This window comes from Ambystoma mexicanum, chromosome 11, assembly GCF_040938575.1.
Source record: "Ambystoma mexicanum isolate Mex_15411 chromosome 11, UKY_AmexF1_1, whole genome shotgun sequence".
Classification (NCBI taxonomy): domain Eukaryota; kingdom Metazoa; phylum Chordata; class Amphibia; order Caudata; family Ambystomatidae; genus Ambystoma; species Ambystoma mexicanum.
Genome location: NC_090934.1, coordinates 783,532,141 through 783,549,821, shown reverse-complemented (window position 1 = coordinate 783,549,821; position 17,681 = coordinate 783,532,141). Strand labels below are relative to the sequence as shown.

Sequence of the window (17,681 nt, the reverse complement as noted above, 5' to 3'; positions counted from 1 at the left end):
AGAAACATTAAACCGTGATCGCTACTCAAATTGATCATCACTTATAAATAGTTTTCATGTAAACACTCTGAAATAGCAAAGAGAGTTCTAAGTCATAAGGTATTTGGCACGTCCTTGTGGGAACTGCTGTGCCACTCTGCAGAGCTACTGGGGAAGCGGGGCAAGGGGGCCTCACAGAGTGGGGAGGTGGTGAAATCATGACCATTGGGGGCAGGCAGTAAAAAGGGCCTTGTCCCTAGCAGCAGTGCAGTCTCTCTACAAGACACTATTAGTTAGTATACAGGTTGCAGCTGGTGCCTGTTGGGACCCAACACAGCAGGGGCCCTGGGCAATGTCACAGACTGCCCATGCCTAGGGTCTGCACTGGTCTTATTGTGAAAATGACGTGACATTTTCCATATATGTGGTGACATTTTCCATATTCAAGTTCAGTACAGGAAAGGGTGACGTTTTCCCTAATCGGCACAAAGGACATCCTCGGTGGTGGCAACATAGAACCATGGATTGCAGGGACTGAGCAGCTTGGTATCCTTAACCTTTCTTATATTGCTTTGGCTACAGCCTGTCATGATTGATTGTGGCCTGTAGCAGACAACGTGGGAACCTCAGTGTCAGGATGCATTAACAAGCCAGAGGGAAATCTCCACCTACTGTCACAGACATTGCCATCTGAAGTGGACTGCCCAAACAATTGTAGGGATTTCACTCTGACCTGGTAACAGCCCTATATTACACTACCACATACACTGCTTTATCTGCTACAGGATTTAAACCATCTGGATTAACTTTAAGAATGTGTTTATACTTTGAAACACTCTATTTTAACTTACTCTATTTTATGGAGACGGTGGAATACTGTATTATCAATATGAGCAGTCCATATTGTTTTTTGCTTTACCAGAAGTAACACAGGATCTTCAGGGCTAATACCTTTAATATAGGTATGTGTACAAGTATGTACAAAAGGTACTATCTCTAAAGATCCTGTGTGTTTTTTTGCTTCAAAAATATGCTCTGTTTGTCTTGATATGATATGATATGATATGATAGGTCACTTATAACACACCTGTACACAAGTACAAAACAGACTAAGTGAGGAAGTAAAACATTTCTTTTAAGCTGAACACCACACCAACCTTTTTTTTTATGCATCCTGTATTCACATCAATCATAAAAAAAGATGTCTAGCTGTTTCAAAAATCTGAAATTGGCCCATGGGTATTCTATTAAGATCCCCCCCAAGACCATGCCAAGTGACAGAAAAGATGTCGCCTTCCACCCACCTCAGACCGAGGTAATGCATTGTTTGGGCAGATGGATCTTCACTAAGCCACCATTACATCATAATGGTAAGACTGTGTTCTCTCATAGTGTCAAAAACGAATCTCAAACAGCATCTATGGTCCTTCTTGGTTCTGACACAAATCAAATTTCATCTTGGCAGAAGGGTGCACAAATGGAAGCTGATTTGGTGGTAAACAGAAGATACATTTTTTGTCGAAAACCTGCTTGTGTCATTTGTTGAGATGCCATCATTATCCATTTAGTTGGCCATATAACAATGCATATCCTTTATGCCATTTTACATCAGATATTGCCTCATTTAGTGTGCCATCAACTATGCACCATCCTATGTACACCATCATCTATAAGAATGCCACTATCACTAGTGGCCTCCACAGGTTCAATAATGTGAACCTATTTTAAACGCTGTAACTCTAGGGAAACCTCTGCTATTAAGATAAAATATGCATTTCTAAATTTAGATGCATGATAGATAGCCTCTCCCTTTAATCATGTGCAATGGTGAAATCCCTTTCGAAACACTCAAAGCTTTATTTGAAACTTTAAGATATAACACGCTCTCTTCAACACTTTCCCTCACTTGTTACAGGGACTTCCTTAACCCACTAGGACAAAGCTTCAGCTCTAAACCTCTTTTCTTGGAACACCCCAATAGACTTCTCCTTTTTCAGCTTGAAAAATGTTTGTGTTAGTTTGCCTACCACACTACCAAAAGTGACAACCTTCTGTGAATCCGGTATGGGCCTCCTCTCATATGGCCAGGGGAAGCCAGCCACTATCTGATCCTGACCCTGGGGATGGTATTATGAGGGAGGATCTGTAGGGGAGGGTTGGTCCAAGAGACCCCCCTTGCCTACATCCCTTCCCCAGGTGAGGGCCATGGCTCATTGGGCGTCCCCTCATACCACCAGGGCCCAGGTGGTGGAGGGCTCACCTGCTGAAGACATTGCCCACACGTATTGAATTTAGCTAGGCCTCAGAAACCATTTTGTCTAATAAAGTTGGTGTGAGCTCAGCACACTGTAGCGCGGCCCCCACCCTCGGAGAGTTTCAATTATCCCTGTTGCGGCAGCGCCCTGGCAGATCCGCTGTGAGCCCGTTCCCATGAACAAGACGGACATGAGCTAGCGTAAGATACTAACACTGTAACATTTCACCTTCCGCAGTGTATCACTGCTCCCAGCATGATCCGGCCAGCGAGGCCTGGGTGATGGAGAGAACTGTAAAATGGTCATCGGATGAAAGCAGAAAAGTCCCCAAATACTAATGCCAAAACTACTTGTAATACGCGCATTCTCTTCACAAAACTTCTTCTATTAAAGAAACCTGTAAAAATGTGTAATTATGGTAGAACGCATGTTCACATGACACCAGCAATGAAGGACCCACACCCCTGCAGTTGTGTGCAAATAATAAAAAGCGTTCCGGGGGACTATTTGTTATATGTATCATTGAAAAGCTTACACTCCACGGTCCCGCGCCACAACCGAATTAATGCTGCTAGAGTACAAGGGAAGACAAGTGTAATCATACAGAGGGCTCATGTGAAGGACGCGCGAGAATGCACCTGTCATGTGTGTATGTCTAAGCCCTTATGTGCCACTACCGCCACGCACGGTGGCGGGTCTCTTTCTTTGTGCTCCACCAACCACACTACTACCTCACTTACTGCAAATGTATATGCATATAACTAAATGCTGTAGTTGTTAAAACATAGTGTACAAATAAGGTGCTCAGACTGGCTATATTTGAGAGACATTTAGCAAAGTTGAAATGTATGCTTTTGAGTGATCCAAATGAGTATTGTAGAGTGTTCAAATGTTTGTACCTAAAGTCAGCAACACACGAGGAAGATACCTTTGTGAATATGTGCAAGGCCATTCCGCCTCCCACCCTGCGAAGACTGCCAAACAAGAGAGCAGAGGCCCGAGCCGCGCTGCTCCACCTCCCCCAACCAGGCTGGAGCCGCTTCAAAGATTTGTAATCCTCTCTGCAGCACCCAAGGCCACGGCCCGCCACCTGCATTATTTACAGCATAGCAGTAAACCTCTGCCTGAATACACAAATCCAAAGGCGCCCCCTCTTAAACCCCACAACCCACCGGATCACCTTAGACCTATGGCCCTGTGCAATTAGGATACCCAATACTGTGGCAACATACAGCACCCCATTCATAACGACTTCTAACAAGACAGAGAGGCATGTACCGCCCGTCCCATGCCCTGAGACTTAGCCCCTCAACCTATGGTACCGGTCAACAGGACACTGGTAACCATGCACTGATGAATGACCATCAGACCCCTCACAAGGTGCATTCCTCCTGTGTTGCATTAACCTGTAGAATAACCTATTGAAAGATTTACTAAAGAAGATAATATTGCAATAACTGAATGACTGCGGTGTGCATGGCCTAGGGCAAATAAGCCAGGAAAAGACATTCATCTCTGACACTGGCCACAATGGCACAACAACACCGCCCGGATGAACTCAGCCGACCCGCCAGGCCCAGCCCAACCCACGAGGCTGACCAGTGACGTCCTCCAGCCAAGGCCAACCACATCGCAGCAGCGCCTATAGCTAGTCATCACCACCCAATCCCATTGAACTTGTGCCCCTTATAGTATGTAGGTTCTGATGACGTGTTTTGTAAATATATACGCCTGTCTTTGCTATTGTCAGACAGAGCGCTCTCGGAGTTTGCAGAGTTCTTAGCATGCCCTATTCTGATTGGTAAACTCCCATTTAAGCTCACCCGCACTCTGTCTTGGCTTTATTCCCAACTTGGGAGAGTCCTTCATTGTCTCTCATTGCGGGGAGGATCGTGCTGGTTGGGGACGCTTGCCTTCAGATCACATGGGAGGACACTCATATCAAGGGAAATTGATGACCTCTGCTAATTCCCCTATTTTCCCTTAAACAATGCTGGCATATTGTAAAGTGGAAGAAATGAATGTAATTACTATGTTAAAAGAATCTAAAATACTTAACCCATTTTGGACTTTAGGATCCATAATGCCTCCAGTACTGGGACGAAGGCCCAGGAGTCAATGAGAATTGGAAAAGCCATTGAAAGTGACCTGCGGTCTAGTTGTTTTGATACGAGGCACCAGAGTGGGACCTTTAAAAACGAAGATGGGATTCAGCTGCAGAGAGGTGGAAGCAGAAGGAGCAGGAGAGATTTCACTCTTGCAGGCTGTGGCTTGGGGTCAGAGAGTGTGCAAAGGGGCTGGCATACAGGAAGGTGAAAAACCAGTGTTTGCAGAGAAAATGGGAGACCTGGGAAGCTGTGGACATGGAGAAGGCAGCAGCAGAGACTCCAGATGAGAGGGACCCAGAACTGTCAAAACCAGAGAGGTTCCCGCGATGCAGAGACACTGACAGGAAGTGCTGTTGTACCACACAACCCGAGGGAAGAATGCTGAAGCTGCCCACAATTACTTGTGGGAGCCTCACTGAAGTTCCAGGGCACTGGGGCATTTAGTATCATTGTCAGCTCCCATAATTAAGTTGCAGGGAAACAGAGAGCCATGGGACTTAAGGGGGAGGCTGTCAGAAGTAAACAAAAGCCTGAATACAACCCCTAAGTGGCTTGAACTACAAGAAGGCAAAAAGGGGCCAATTTCTCTATTATGAGAATTCGAATTGAGAAAACCTATAGCACATATTGGCAACAACCAAGAGGCTGCTTGAAAGAAGTGGGAGTGCAAGAAACAGAAGTTTGTAATCTACATTGCCAACAGCCAAGAGGCTGCTTGAAAGAAGTGGAAGTGCAAGAAGGATATAATTCTCCATTTGTGAATAGTCCACTTGGGGAACCTTATAACCCGCAACAACCAAGAGGTTGTCAAGAAGAAGCAAGAAGGCAAAAGACACTGCTCTCCCTCTATGAAATGTCTAATTGTGGAGACCTGTAAGGCATATTACCACCAAAGAAATGAACTCTAGAGATAGGAGCTTTTCTTCCCGTCAGAAGAGTGAATCAGGAAAGGGATCTTTTAGAGTTAGTCCTGGCATACGAGTGGACCAGGAAAGTACTAGTTTATTGAACAACATATGTTTGTGGTAAAAAGGTGTTGTAGAAGAGACATTGAACAAGTGCTGTTTTACCAAAGATGTTGGTTGAGCTGTACTGACAAAAGCATTTCAATGGAAGAATAATTGTGATTGCTGATTTACTTTGGAGTCTGGAAAAGACATTGGACCTCATTACGAGTAGGGCGGTAAGGGAAACCGGGCACCGGTAAGGAGACCAGTGCCGGTAATCCCTTACCGCCCTACTACGAGTTTCCTTAGCGGGTCCCTCCTTTAACGCCTGGTCTGACCAGGCATTATGAACGGGACCCGTTAAGGGACTTCAGAGCTAATGACGGTAACGCAATTTGCAGTACAATTATTAGCGCCTTCCCCATTCCCATTGAGCCCTATGGGGGCTCAAATGGGAATGGGGAATGGCTTTTTCAATGGGGACTTACCGGTCCCGCAAAGGTCAGACTACACCGGTAAATCCCCATTGAACGAGACTGGTGCCGGACACGTTATTGGTGGCAGTCATGGCGTAAATAGCGCCAAGAGTACCACCAATCTCGTAATGAGACCCATTGTGTGGAAGAGAAATATTGCTTAAGAGTTGCTTTCAAAGTGTGGGGAAGACATTGTGTGGAAGAGAACTATTGTTTTAGGTATTGAACCAAGCGGTTGCAGAAAATACATTTTCTTTATCAAGAGGAGAGATACAATGACTAGAAAATAAGTTTTGTGTTGAACTCAACAGATCTTTGTTAAACCGGAACTTGTTTAAAGACATCCCTGAATGAATCCAGGGGAAGAGAACTCAACCTTGACCATACAGAGTGCTTTCTACCATTTATGAGTTTAATGTTTTGCCTTGTTTCTGTTGAACTGAAAGCAGCCAAAGGTTTCTATGTTTTATTTTGTTGTATGTATTAGTGTGAGGGTCGGAGATTGTTGGATGGACACTAGGTCATCCTTCTTTAGTTTTTAGTTTGCTATGCAGGAACACTCTTGTTAGGGTAGGGAAAGCTAAGTGTTTATCTCACCCTGTTTACTTGGCAAACTTTGAGAAAACTATCACTGTGTGCCCGTCTCGCATTTCTGACTCTTCACAGATTTCTATTTGTTTCTGTTGTTTTAGTCTAAATGTTAACTTCCAAGGTCAACCGTTTTGGAAGTTGGTCCTTTTTGAAATATATGAAATGGGTTTTTAATGGGGGCTTAATCAATGCACCCCTTTCCCTCTTCTTGATGTCCGGTTTTCCATACTCCCTTGCACTTTTTTATGTTTGGGGAAACTATTCTTGTTTTCCTAACACTAAACCCCACTAACCCTGTTGTTTTTTTATGTTGACTTTTTGTCCTTAAATATATTCTTGCCAAGAGAACGCATGCTTTGGTCATCCATTAGCAGTCTTAATTTAGGTCGACCCACAAATGGATGTCAATATTTGTACCCGGAACTACTTCCTGACTCTCAGGGATGAAGTTTTTGGTTGTCTAAGATGCCACTTGGAGCTCTTAGGTGGAATACACTCCCTAGTTCAAAGATACCCACCTATGTTGTGTATGGTCTCCTCTACGTCCTTATCCACCCCTGCACTTTCCCCATTGACAAGCATTGCATAGAGTGTGCAAGGAAAGCATAAGAGAACTATGTACAACATAAACAAAATAACAGGTTTTCCCCTTTAATGCAAGACTACAAAATAAACAGATTTCAGGTTCATAACTACTTGTAAAAGGTACTGTAGAGTGAAAATAAACTGACCTTTATTGACATACATGTAGACTGTGCGCCATACTCGATAAGCAGGGTGAGGGAGCCTTCTGGCTCACTCTTTTGTGGCTGCACCTTGAAGACTGGAAGCTCGCCAGTGTCAGGTGCACAAAGTTTCAAACGTTCAACGCGTACATAGGGGATCTTCTGCTCTTTAGTGTCCGCTCTACATTGGGTACAAATGGATAATCTTAACTTATCAGGCAAAGAACATAAATGCAAGTGGCTCATTGTTAAGGCGGTGAGTGGGTTTTCTATACAAAATGTGCATTCCGATATATGCGGCCACGGTAATGTAAATACACAAGACTATGAGATGATCCAAATATTTTACTACCACAAATTTGGAATTTGTAAATGAGGAATGTAAGTCACAGTGTGACTGCATCAATCATTCCGGGTCATGTCTGCCACGACCAGGGCTCAGGCTTCTCCTCCATGCCTTTTTTTACATCCTGTAAACTCCAAGTGGTTGGCCTCTTGATTGTGTCTGTACTTCCTATATCCTGTCAGGAAGGATCCATACTGTTTGACAATAAATCCTTGTTTACTCAGCATTCCACATTGCACAGATAGAAAGAGTTAAAACTCTACAAATATTTCTTTTAACGTTATATCTGGATTTTTCATTTCTGAGGACAGAGAGCATCACAGAAAAAGCGTTTTACAAAATAAATGTTATTATTTTTAAGAGGAAGGAAGAGTCCGAAATAAACACATATGCCAAACTTTCTAATACAGTAAGCAGGATTGGAGACAAAACGGTATGCTTGTAAGTATTTTCTTTTCTTAAGTATTCATCTATAGATTCACACAAGAAGAAACGTCATTTCCTATAAGAATGGGCCCCTTTACATCACAGTTTAACATAACAGATAGTTCCGTCAAACATAGGGATGTGTCGTAATAAAAATGGTAACGTGATGTAGATTTAATTAAAGGCACATATCCTCTAGTTAGATATCACAGCTGTCTCTCTTATGATATGTGTGCCTTGATTCATAGAAAAGTGTGCAAAGGATCCCGCCAAGCCTGCGTGCAGAGAACGTCTATGTGCGAGCCTGCGCAAAGAAGGAAATATGTGCACTCCACGCATTCATGGAATTTTTCCCGCAAAGTAGGCCTTTCTGCAAGTCGCGGCCGGAAACGCCCCTGACACGCCCCCACGCAAAACCAAAACAGCCACATTCACCTAACGTTTGCGTCCTCACCGGGCTCGAGCACACGCACCCTGTGAAAACTGTGTGGGGTCCCCCACAACCAAGTCAGCACTAAGTCAGTAACTGCAACTTATAACCCACGAACATTCAGTAACTCATGTCATATTTCAGTCAAACTGAGTTCGGACCCCCGTAAACCATCCCTGCACCCTGCTAAGTTGCGTAAGCGCACCCCTAAGTGTGATCGGAACCCCATCTGCATGTACGCACCCCTAAATCCGACATGCAAACTCAACTCTGTGCTGGGAATCCTATGCACAAGTGTCTGTACACCTGCCTTCAAGAACGAGGGCTTTGTGTTGGCATATTTGCAGGCGAGATGTTGCATGGTCACATCCATGAATATGCTTTGTCGTGCGCATATGTGCTATGGTCTGCCTGTTGACCATCCCTTGTAACGCCCACTTTTTCCCTTGCTCTTCCTCATTTTGCGTGTTCTACAGTAGTGTTTGCACTAGTGCAATCGCTGCACAGGCCAAGGCCACCCCCTGCGTGGAGTTCGGCACAAGGCCGATTGCAGAGCCGTGCAGAGCCTACGTGAGGTCCGCGCAATTGCTACGCAGACAATTCCATGAATCGGCAAACAGGTTTTTGCGCGGTTTCCTGTGCAAAGACCCTATTTACTACACAATATATTCCATGAATCAGGCCTTTAGTTCTTATTTTAGTGTACCCTTACAGGCAAAAAGCAATGCTAGTGTATGGCTGCACAGCCTGATGAGCTTCCCCAACCCTGAAAAAAACGTGCCTTGGCATAGCTTCCACAACCAAAAGACAGACTTTTTAAACACTGCAACATTTTCCAAACAATAGAGTACCTGATCTGCTTCTTTCTTCAAAGGTGGAATACCTATCATACAGAGACGTTTATATAAAACAGTGTCTGCCCCATCAAGGACATTGTAGGACACACTGAAGCCTAAATATTCAGAAGGATCTATTATAGTCTTATAGACTGAGGAAAGGGTCATTATTCCAAGCAATAGTGTCCCTCCCGAGGTCTAACACATTATGGTATTGGCAATACATGTTTTGGCGTTTTGGCAGTGAAGTGAAAAATGTTAATGTAAGAGTGGGTAAAGTAAATAGAGAAACTGTAAGTAAATTAAATAACATGGGTGTTTCCATAAGTTAAGCATTCCAACAGCAACTTGCTTGAATTAGAACAGGTTTAACATGTGCATGCATTAGGTGTCATGCAAAAGTAAATGATTTCTCTAAAAGAAAGTGAACACATTTTCCAAGGTTTCAGATTTCTATTTTGTTTTTTAAATTGCATGTTTTAACAAAACACAAGGTTCTCCCAGAGAGGATGTGTCTTGTTGACAATATTCTTGCCTAGAAATTACATTATTGTTTTCCTGGCTGCTTCTAAAGACATAGGGCCCGATTCATGCAATGTTTGCCTAGTTCAAAGTGAATTTGCACTGCTGAAAAGTGACTTTGCACTGCCTACACAAACCCTGATTAAAGGAACCGTGCAAAGTGTATTTTTGCTGTGCCACTTTTGCTCAGCTACTCTGCACTTGCAATTTAGAGAGGCTAGGTCTGAATCATACGAGGTGTTGAGCAAGCTACCATCATGTGGATCTTCGTGACAGGGCCAAGGACGTAGAGAGTATTGGAGATTCAGAGGTGAAGGTTAGTAAGGGCTGTGTCAGTGTGAGTGTCAGTGGCCGGAGTGGGAGGGGGAATGTATGTGGCGGCAAAAGCAGCAACTTGACACTTTCTGCATTAGTCGAATGACAGAGAAGGAGACTGGCTGTGAGGGCAGCGGCTTAGCCGGGGGACCCAAGAGATCCAGGTGAGAGGACAGGAGGGCATGGTCAGCACAGGAGAGGGGTGTAGTGAGAGGGTTGGAGAAGGGGATGTCTGCTGAGATGAGAGCATTCAAGGTGTGTCTGAGTGAGTGCATCGGACCGGAGGGAAGAATGTTGAGGGAAAGTGTCACAGAGGCTGCAGAAGAGTGGCCACATCAGGAGAGTTAAGGTGAATATTAAAGTCACAGAGGAAGAGAAGCTTGGAGGTGGAGGCCAGGAGAGAAGAGGTGAGATCAGACCACTCCGAATGGAAGAGGGAGACCGGACCTGGGGTCCTGTAGATGGTGGCAAGTGTCCAAGAATCAGCAAGAGGATCAGAGAGACACCAAGTCTAGAAATAAGGCATTCAAAGGAAGAGCAGGTCTGAGTGGGTATGATAGGAGTAGGGACCTATTCAGGGAAGATCAGGGCCACCCCTCCCTACCCCCAAGCAAATTAGGCTTGGGCTTAGAGAGAATCTTGTAGCCCTCTGGAAGGAGTGTGTCATAAATAGTGACAGAGCTGGCAGTGAACTATGTCTCGGTGAGAGCGAGGACGTCAAAGTCTTCACAGAGGTGGACGATGTTAGAGGAGTGTTTAATGGCTGAGCGAGAGTGTAGCTAAGTGGAGCTGTTTGCCATCTTTAAATGTCTTACGAGGAGGGGTGCGGGAGCATGGTATGCCTGTCAGTGCTGGCGGAGCGGCCAGAAGGGTCGCAGTAGGAGGGGTCGCACGAGAAAGGGGGGAGTTCATGAGAGATGGAAGAAGCCTATCAAGGAGGAGGAGGTTGGGCTGAGAGCCTTGGGCCACGACAGTGCCTTTCGGGTAGACATTAATGGTGCTCCTAGAGGATGGGAAGTGTGCCAAGAGTACTTCCCCATGGGTTCCCCCAGTAATGAGTGAAGAAGAGAAAGGTGAGAGTACTGAGACCAAATGCAGAATCCAAAGGTCCGGGGAGGGACCGGCAAAGAGGATGTCAGTGACAGTCTGCCTGGAAGAAGCGTTGACGGGGTGTCATCGATGTGCAGGACTGGATTGGAGGCCAGGAAATCTTTCATGAACGTTTTCCTTCTAGACCTCAAAATAGAGATAGGATAGGTGATAGAGTAGCAGTTAGAGTAGAAGGGGGAGATGGAGAGCACCATGGAGGGGGAGAAAGAGAGGGGCGGAGAAACTGCCCAATGCAAGACGACCTCGCCAGGCAGCCTAGCAGCAATACAGGCACAGACGAATCAGGTGCACAATAAAGGAAGTCCAGACCAGTGATTATGTGAAGTTGTGAGCATAGTTGTGTGTGGTTTTGTGTGTCTTGGGATGTATGTAGGGGAAATGCTGCATACCTTTTGGTGCATGTGGCTGTGTCTTCAAGATGTCCCTAGTTTGTACTTCTGAGGCATGCATCTTTGTAAAAGGGTCGGTCATATGGAGCAAATGATAGCTGTGGCTGCTTTTACATTTTAGAAGTGTGGGATTTGCCAATACCCAAGAAAGCATATTCCCAGTAGGTACAAATCAGGTGACACATCTCAGCATATGAGGTACACTGATAGTGAGTCTATTAGTTGTTTAAGAGTGTGTTGAAGGGCTGTGCATGGGGTGGAATTTATTTGTGATTTAGGGTTGTGAGTTTGGGGCCTGGTACTGGTACTAGTGTATGCAGGTGTTTGCATGGGTTGGCTGGGAGTATATTGATGAGTGTATCCTTGGCCAACATCACTTGAACATTTATAATTTAAAAAGATGGTCTGAAAGCCCCTCTACTGAGAATGAACACGGCCAAATAACGTGTCCTCTGAGAGGGTACCCACTCGGGAGGGTCTACAACCACATTTTAGCTGACTGTACTCCTACAGAGTTGCTTAATTTGTCAAACTTGGGGTTTAACCCTAAGTAACCATGGGTAATTCACACATAGATCCCTTGCTCACTGTGCTCTGGAGAGGCTCAGCATCACCGCACTGAGGATGCTCAACAAGGCCGAACATCTGTCTGGGGTTGCTGGTAGTATTCCTGTTCAGAGGAAAATTGCATAGAATTTCGGTGCTGGACTGTCCTTGTGGGTGGGACCAGACTGGTATACAAATTAATATTTCTCCTCTGTGACCAGTGCAGTGAGCTAAAGCGTGGTTCTAGACCCTCCTGGGTGGAAGAAATTCCATAGAACAGGTTATCCAAAACATGTTCGTTCTCAGTAGAGGGGCTGCCACAACCTTGCTTAATTCATCATTTGATGAGACCTCAAATGCTGCATGGTGATAGCAACCTCAAGGGGTTGGATTTTTGGATTTCTGCAAATATCCTGAGACATGCAGAAATGTGGACATGAAAGGAGATATTTACATGTTTCTAGTGGTACTATTTACTTGTTATTGCTGTGCAGGATTTTGAATTGATAAGTAAGTAATTGTTGATGTTTAGCAAAGATTATTTTTTTCTTGTGTACATTCCCATAGTTTGTACACGTTACTAATTGTAGATGACCAACCTTCACTTTTTTTGTTACTAACACATTTGATATTTACTTCCAAAGCAGTTAGGATTTTTTTAATATTATGCCTTTTCGATAGCTTGTGTTGACATGATGTTTGTATTTCAGTATGGCAAAATGTAAAGGAAAACCGATCCCTACATAGTGCAACTAAAGATGGGGAAGGTGAAGTCACAGTTGGCAGGATGGGAATGTTGATAGGTGCCAGTGGACCATACATGGTGCTTGGGACCAAGAGGAGGAGACGTGATTGTGATTCAAGGGGGAAAGCTTGACTGCTGCCTCTGGTGTTGGGGGCCAAGGAAAGGAGAGGTGAGTGGGATACAGGGGGGAGGTTGGAGGCTGAGACTGGTGTCAGTGGCCAAGGTGGGGAGATGAATGGGGTACAGGAGAGGAAGGCCAACAGCTGCCACTGATCTTGGGAGAAAAAGGGGGTTGGGTCAGGGAGTAGGAGCATGCAGGGGGGCATGGATCCCACCTTTGCATCCACAAGAATGTGTTTATTTAATTCTTACAATGTTGGATGTGGTCACCCTCGAACCTTACAAACACGCAGGTGAGGATGGTGGCGTTTATAAGAACAGAAAGGCCTGATTTGATAAATCCACCAAAGTCCACTTTCTTGCAGTACAGCTAATACTGGTTTACAATGACCAAATATTTCAACAGCATGTGGACCATTATGCCTGGAAAGCGTTCACAGGTATTAATAATAACACGCATATCCTCAATAGAAATAGTTTTCATCGCAGAATCAGCAATGGGGTACCTACATTCTTCTTCCTTTGAGCCATGGTAGGGAGGCCAAGGGGGCATGACATGTCAGGCATCAAATTAGAAAGGGGTTGGCAGTCAGTGGTGGGACAAAGGTTAGTGAAGGCGATTAGACAGTGGGGGGCTTCAAGGGTGATGAGAAGCAGCAGGTGATGAGAAGTTTCTGATGCTCCTCTTCAAATTCAAGCTTAAATATGAGAGTAAGCACCACCTTGCTCTTCACCAGCATGTCAAAATTGACACTGAGTCAGTTTACTCTATGTACGAGATGTCCCAAAAAAGGCCCTTGCAAATTTCTAGCTTGGATAACATCTATCACATGTTGGTGCTGCGTCCCAAGGTGACAAAGGTGTGGATATAGCCGACTCAAGAGTTTGGGGTGGCTGTAACCATCATAGGATGAGGGCCACCCTCTATCCGGTGAAGTACAGTGGCTCCTTATCCACCTCCTTCTTGAAATGCAGGCCTCTTCGGGGGGCTTCTGTTAAGATACATTTTATTCTAATATTATTTTATAATATTTCAGCACAGCACTGCATAGCGGAATACATTGTAGTAAGTTACAGAAGAAAGAGAGTGACAGAGAGGGAGAGAGAGAGAGAGAGGGTGCACATAGAGATACAGTAGAGAGCGAGAGAGAGAGAGAGCGATGCCAAAGAGTACATAACACTGACAGAGTGCAGGAGAGAGTGCAAGAGAGAGAAATGAAAAGGAGTGCATGGCAGAGAGAGAGAGGGGGGGAGAGAGAGGGAGAGGGAGATAGAGAGAGAGAGAAAGACAGAGAGAGAGAGAGAGGGAGCGAGAGAAGGAATGAGTGCACACGATTTGTTGAACAAATCCTGGTAATGTACCTGAACCTAATGAACAGAGGGGCTAGTGAAAATGCAATGCCATTATCAGCAGTGCACGATATAGCATGCAGCAAATAACATAATTAACACAGGATGTATGCAGATCACTTTGCAATAAGGTAAAGCAGGAAAAGAGAAAATGTACTGGATGGACAGTTCATTACTTACTCTGTTGAATCCGGAGCATCTTATTCTTACATAACATCTTTGCCTGCTTGGTGGGCAGCTCTTTTGGACACGTTGGTGTCAGGGCCCATTTGTGTTTTAGGGCCTGAAATTGCCTGGCAAGCTCTGGGCAATCGAAACAGAGTTTCTCTGGCAGGGAAGTGCAATGTGGCCTTCTCACTCGAAGAAGGACTGGTGTGACTCTGGTAATCCTAATGTATTTCTGGTGATACATGCTTGCAGCTGGCATGGACTCACACCCTTCTTTATTATATAAAGACACGAGAAGTGTGTTTCTTCAAGACTGTACAAACGCTAATTCTGACTGGTAGTAACCTGTGCACTGTTTTCACACACAGGTAGATAACAGGACTTTACTGTAATCCACTTTACAGAATATGCATACATTCATGAGACAGGATATGCTGCTACCTGCATTGCCATGTTCAGTATAGAAATGCTGGGTACATGAATCTACATTTTGCAGATCTCATCTCAGCAATCCCAAATGGAGCCAGCAGGATTGAGATCAGGGAAGCAAGACTTGTTCCTGGAATACAGAGTCTATATAGTAAGTGTAAGCATACACTGTAATCTTACAAGTAAAGGTCGATAACATGAGCCTCACTAAATGTTGTGAACTGTAACCTCTTCCCCCATGAACACCTAGAGTCTAAAAAACCCTCCCATCCCACAAATCCATGCCACACCTTCTATCATCACATCCCGCAAAAGCCTCAAGGCTTACCTCTTTTCCCACAACCAATCCAGCCAGAACGCCTCCTTTACTATCCTTTCTCTATCCTACTCTTCATATCCTGTTCTGAAAACATTGTAACTTCTTTTTCATCACCTCCTTTTGAACATTGTCAAACCTTGTGAGTTGGACCAGCGCTTCATAAAGGTTTTAATAAAATAAAAATCAATAACATAACTCACACAATCCCTCACCATTGACCATGCTAGCTAGGGCTGATGGGAGCTGCAATCCAAATCCATGTTGCCAAAGGTTGCAGGCCTTGATTAGCTCAGTGACAAGTAGTACCTCTCTAAAGCTAGGGCCTGTTTTTTATGATTTCAGGCATGCTGTTCTATTGTGCAACTGCTGTGGCTTACTAACATCAATTGGCAGCATATTTAGCTATGCAGCATCCAGAAATCTGCCAATGGGAGCCACTTTTTTCATCTGGTCTTTCACCGTAAACTTTGCTGCCAAGTCTCCCAGAACACATCTTGCTATAATCAATGACTCAGTGGTTTTAAATGTTTAATGTTGCATTGTACGTACATCACATGGTAATAAGGACCCATTTAAAAAACAATGTGGTCTATAATTTATCCATTTTCAATGTTGTATTGTATTTAAGTGGAACTGTCTTCGCCACCTTCCCTGCACAACTCTATCTATGACCAGAGACACTCTCTGGGAGCAGCTACCAAACTCACATTAGTGATTCAATTGATAATCACAGCTACATCAATGTCTTTGGGGCAGGGACAACGCAATATTAACCATTGCTTTAATGGGACAATAAAGTGAAGGTGCTGGTCTGATAGGCGCAGGCACAACAGAGGAGGTGCAAATTCTCTGGTGACTAGCCACAATCATCCACTAACTAGAGCCCTGCTAAAGGGCGGTTACTTAAGTTAATGCCAGAAGAAAGGCTTAATGGCATGTCTGAACGTGCTGCTTTGTTGAAGGAGTAGAGGTGTTATGCAAGAGAACTCACGTGTAGGGTTCATGGGTGGCAACGGGGCAGGACCCAGGGTAGGATAACAAGAGACTAGAGACAAAAATGTGTGTTGCCTTCTCACCTTTCTGCAATTAAGTAATAACCAACAGGAACAATGCTGAAAGGGTTGTCGGCAGTGGAACGTGGAGTGTGTGCACTGTACTGTACCATAACATGGTCACTGACAATGTGCTGCTACTCTATTATCCAGATTATAGGTAGTTTATCTTTATTTGGAATATTTTCAGACACACCGGGCACTCTTTGCCCCAATGCAAGACCATTTCTCCTGACAATTGACTTCTGGTTTGCATGCAGGGCCAGTGGATGCCAGTGGAAACCATTCCGCCCATGCACAAGGTTTTTTTCTGCTTTTCTAGCAGGATAAATGGAAACAGAAACAGACATGCTTGCAGCTGCAATGAGCCATGCGTACTGTGGTATGGTGCAAAGTGGTTGCCACTTTGTAGCAGAGTGCATTGTGACATAAAGGGATGGCTACAGGGGTGGCTTAAAGCTCATCTATGCTTCACCTTCATGATATTGGTTGTGAAGTGGTGACAGTGGTAGCTTTCACTGGGAAGAAACCGGCAGAGCTGGGTGTGGCTGTCACCTCCGCCAACATATGTTGCAATTGGCTTAGTTTGAATTTATTTGGTGCTTTTCACCTTTCAAACAAATAAAATACAAGAACATAAAATACATAATATACAAGTAACACTGCACAAATTTACCAGCCAGTTTTACGCTTGTTTCCTGCACCCAAACAATTAGAGTATATAAAAAAACATGCAAAAAGCATGGGATAAATAAAAATGAAAAATAAGCATAAGATTTTTTTATATCAATGAAAGAAGCATTGGTGGGTTTGCTCGAATCCTGGGGACCAGTTAATGTATGGGTCACCATGCTGACGAAGATCATGCCAGGTTCTAAGGGTGGTGTCCAATGTATCATGAGTGCACCAGGCAGGCTTTCAAACCCACAGCCAGCATTTCTACAGAGTAATGGTTGTCGTGTTGCCTATGTGATTGAAAACAGGCCTATGTCACCCTCCCCTCCCTCTTACAGAACCCTGGTGCCAGGGCAAATGCATGAGGTGTAGGTGCTTCCACCATCTTGAATATCAACAGTGTCTTGAGAGGATGTCTTTGACCAGTATTGAAGGTACATTTGTGCTAAACCCACATCAAGATTTATGAATGATGTTGCCAATTTGGCTCATGAAAAATGCATGTGTACAAAAGATGCTTTCAGGTACTGTGTATGCATTGTGGATTAAATGCTGATAGGCGTGCTGGAGGGCCTTTCGTGGGATGCATCATTATCTTTGAAAATTGTATTTTGTCAGGTATGCTTCTTTTTTAAGGGTGCTTGGATGGTGTTATGCATCAGTGGTGTAATGTTTCATTTAGTGGTGCAGTATCGACCAATGAGAAATATGGAGTAGAGTGTCTATTGGGGCATAGATAGGAACGTTTTATACATAGATGGCACCTCTATCAAATCAAATGTAATTATATGATGTGTTTGGTAGGGGTGTGAGTGAGTGTTA

General features: G+C 44.4%; 1 protein-coding gene across 1 annotated transcript in view; it reads right to left on the bottom strand.

The window, feature by feature from the left end:
- Positions 1-17,681, bottom strand: part of TRIM66 (tripartite motif containing 66) — a 482,967-nt gene that overhangs the window by 54,822 nt on the left and 410,464 nt on the right. The window contains exon 13 of the mRNA XM_069623711.1: positions 7,088-7,262. Within this exon, the coding sequence (XP_069479812.1) occupies positions 7,088-7,262 (175 nt within the window). The remainder of the gene's footprint in view (positions 1-7,087; positions 7,263-17,681) is intronic.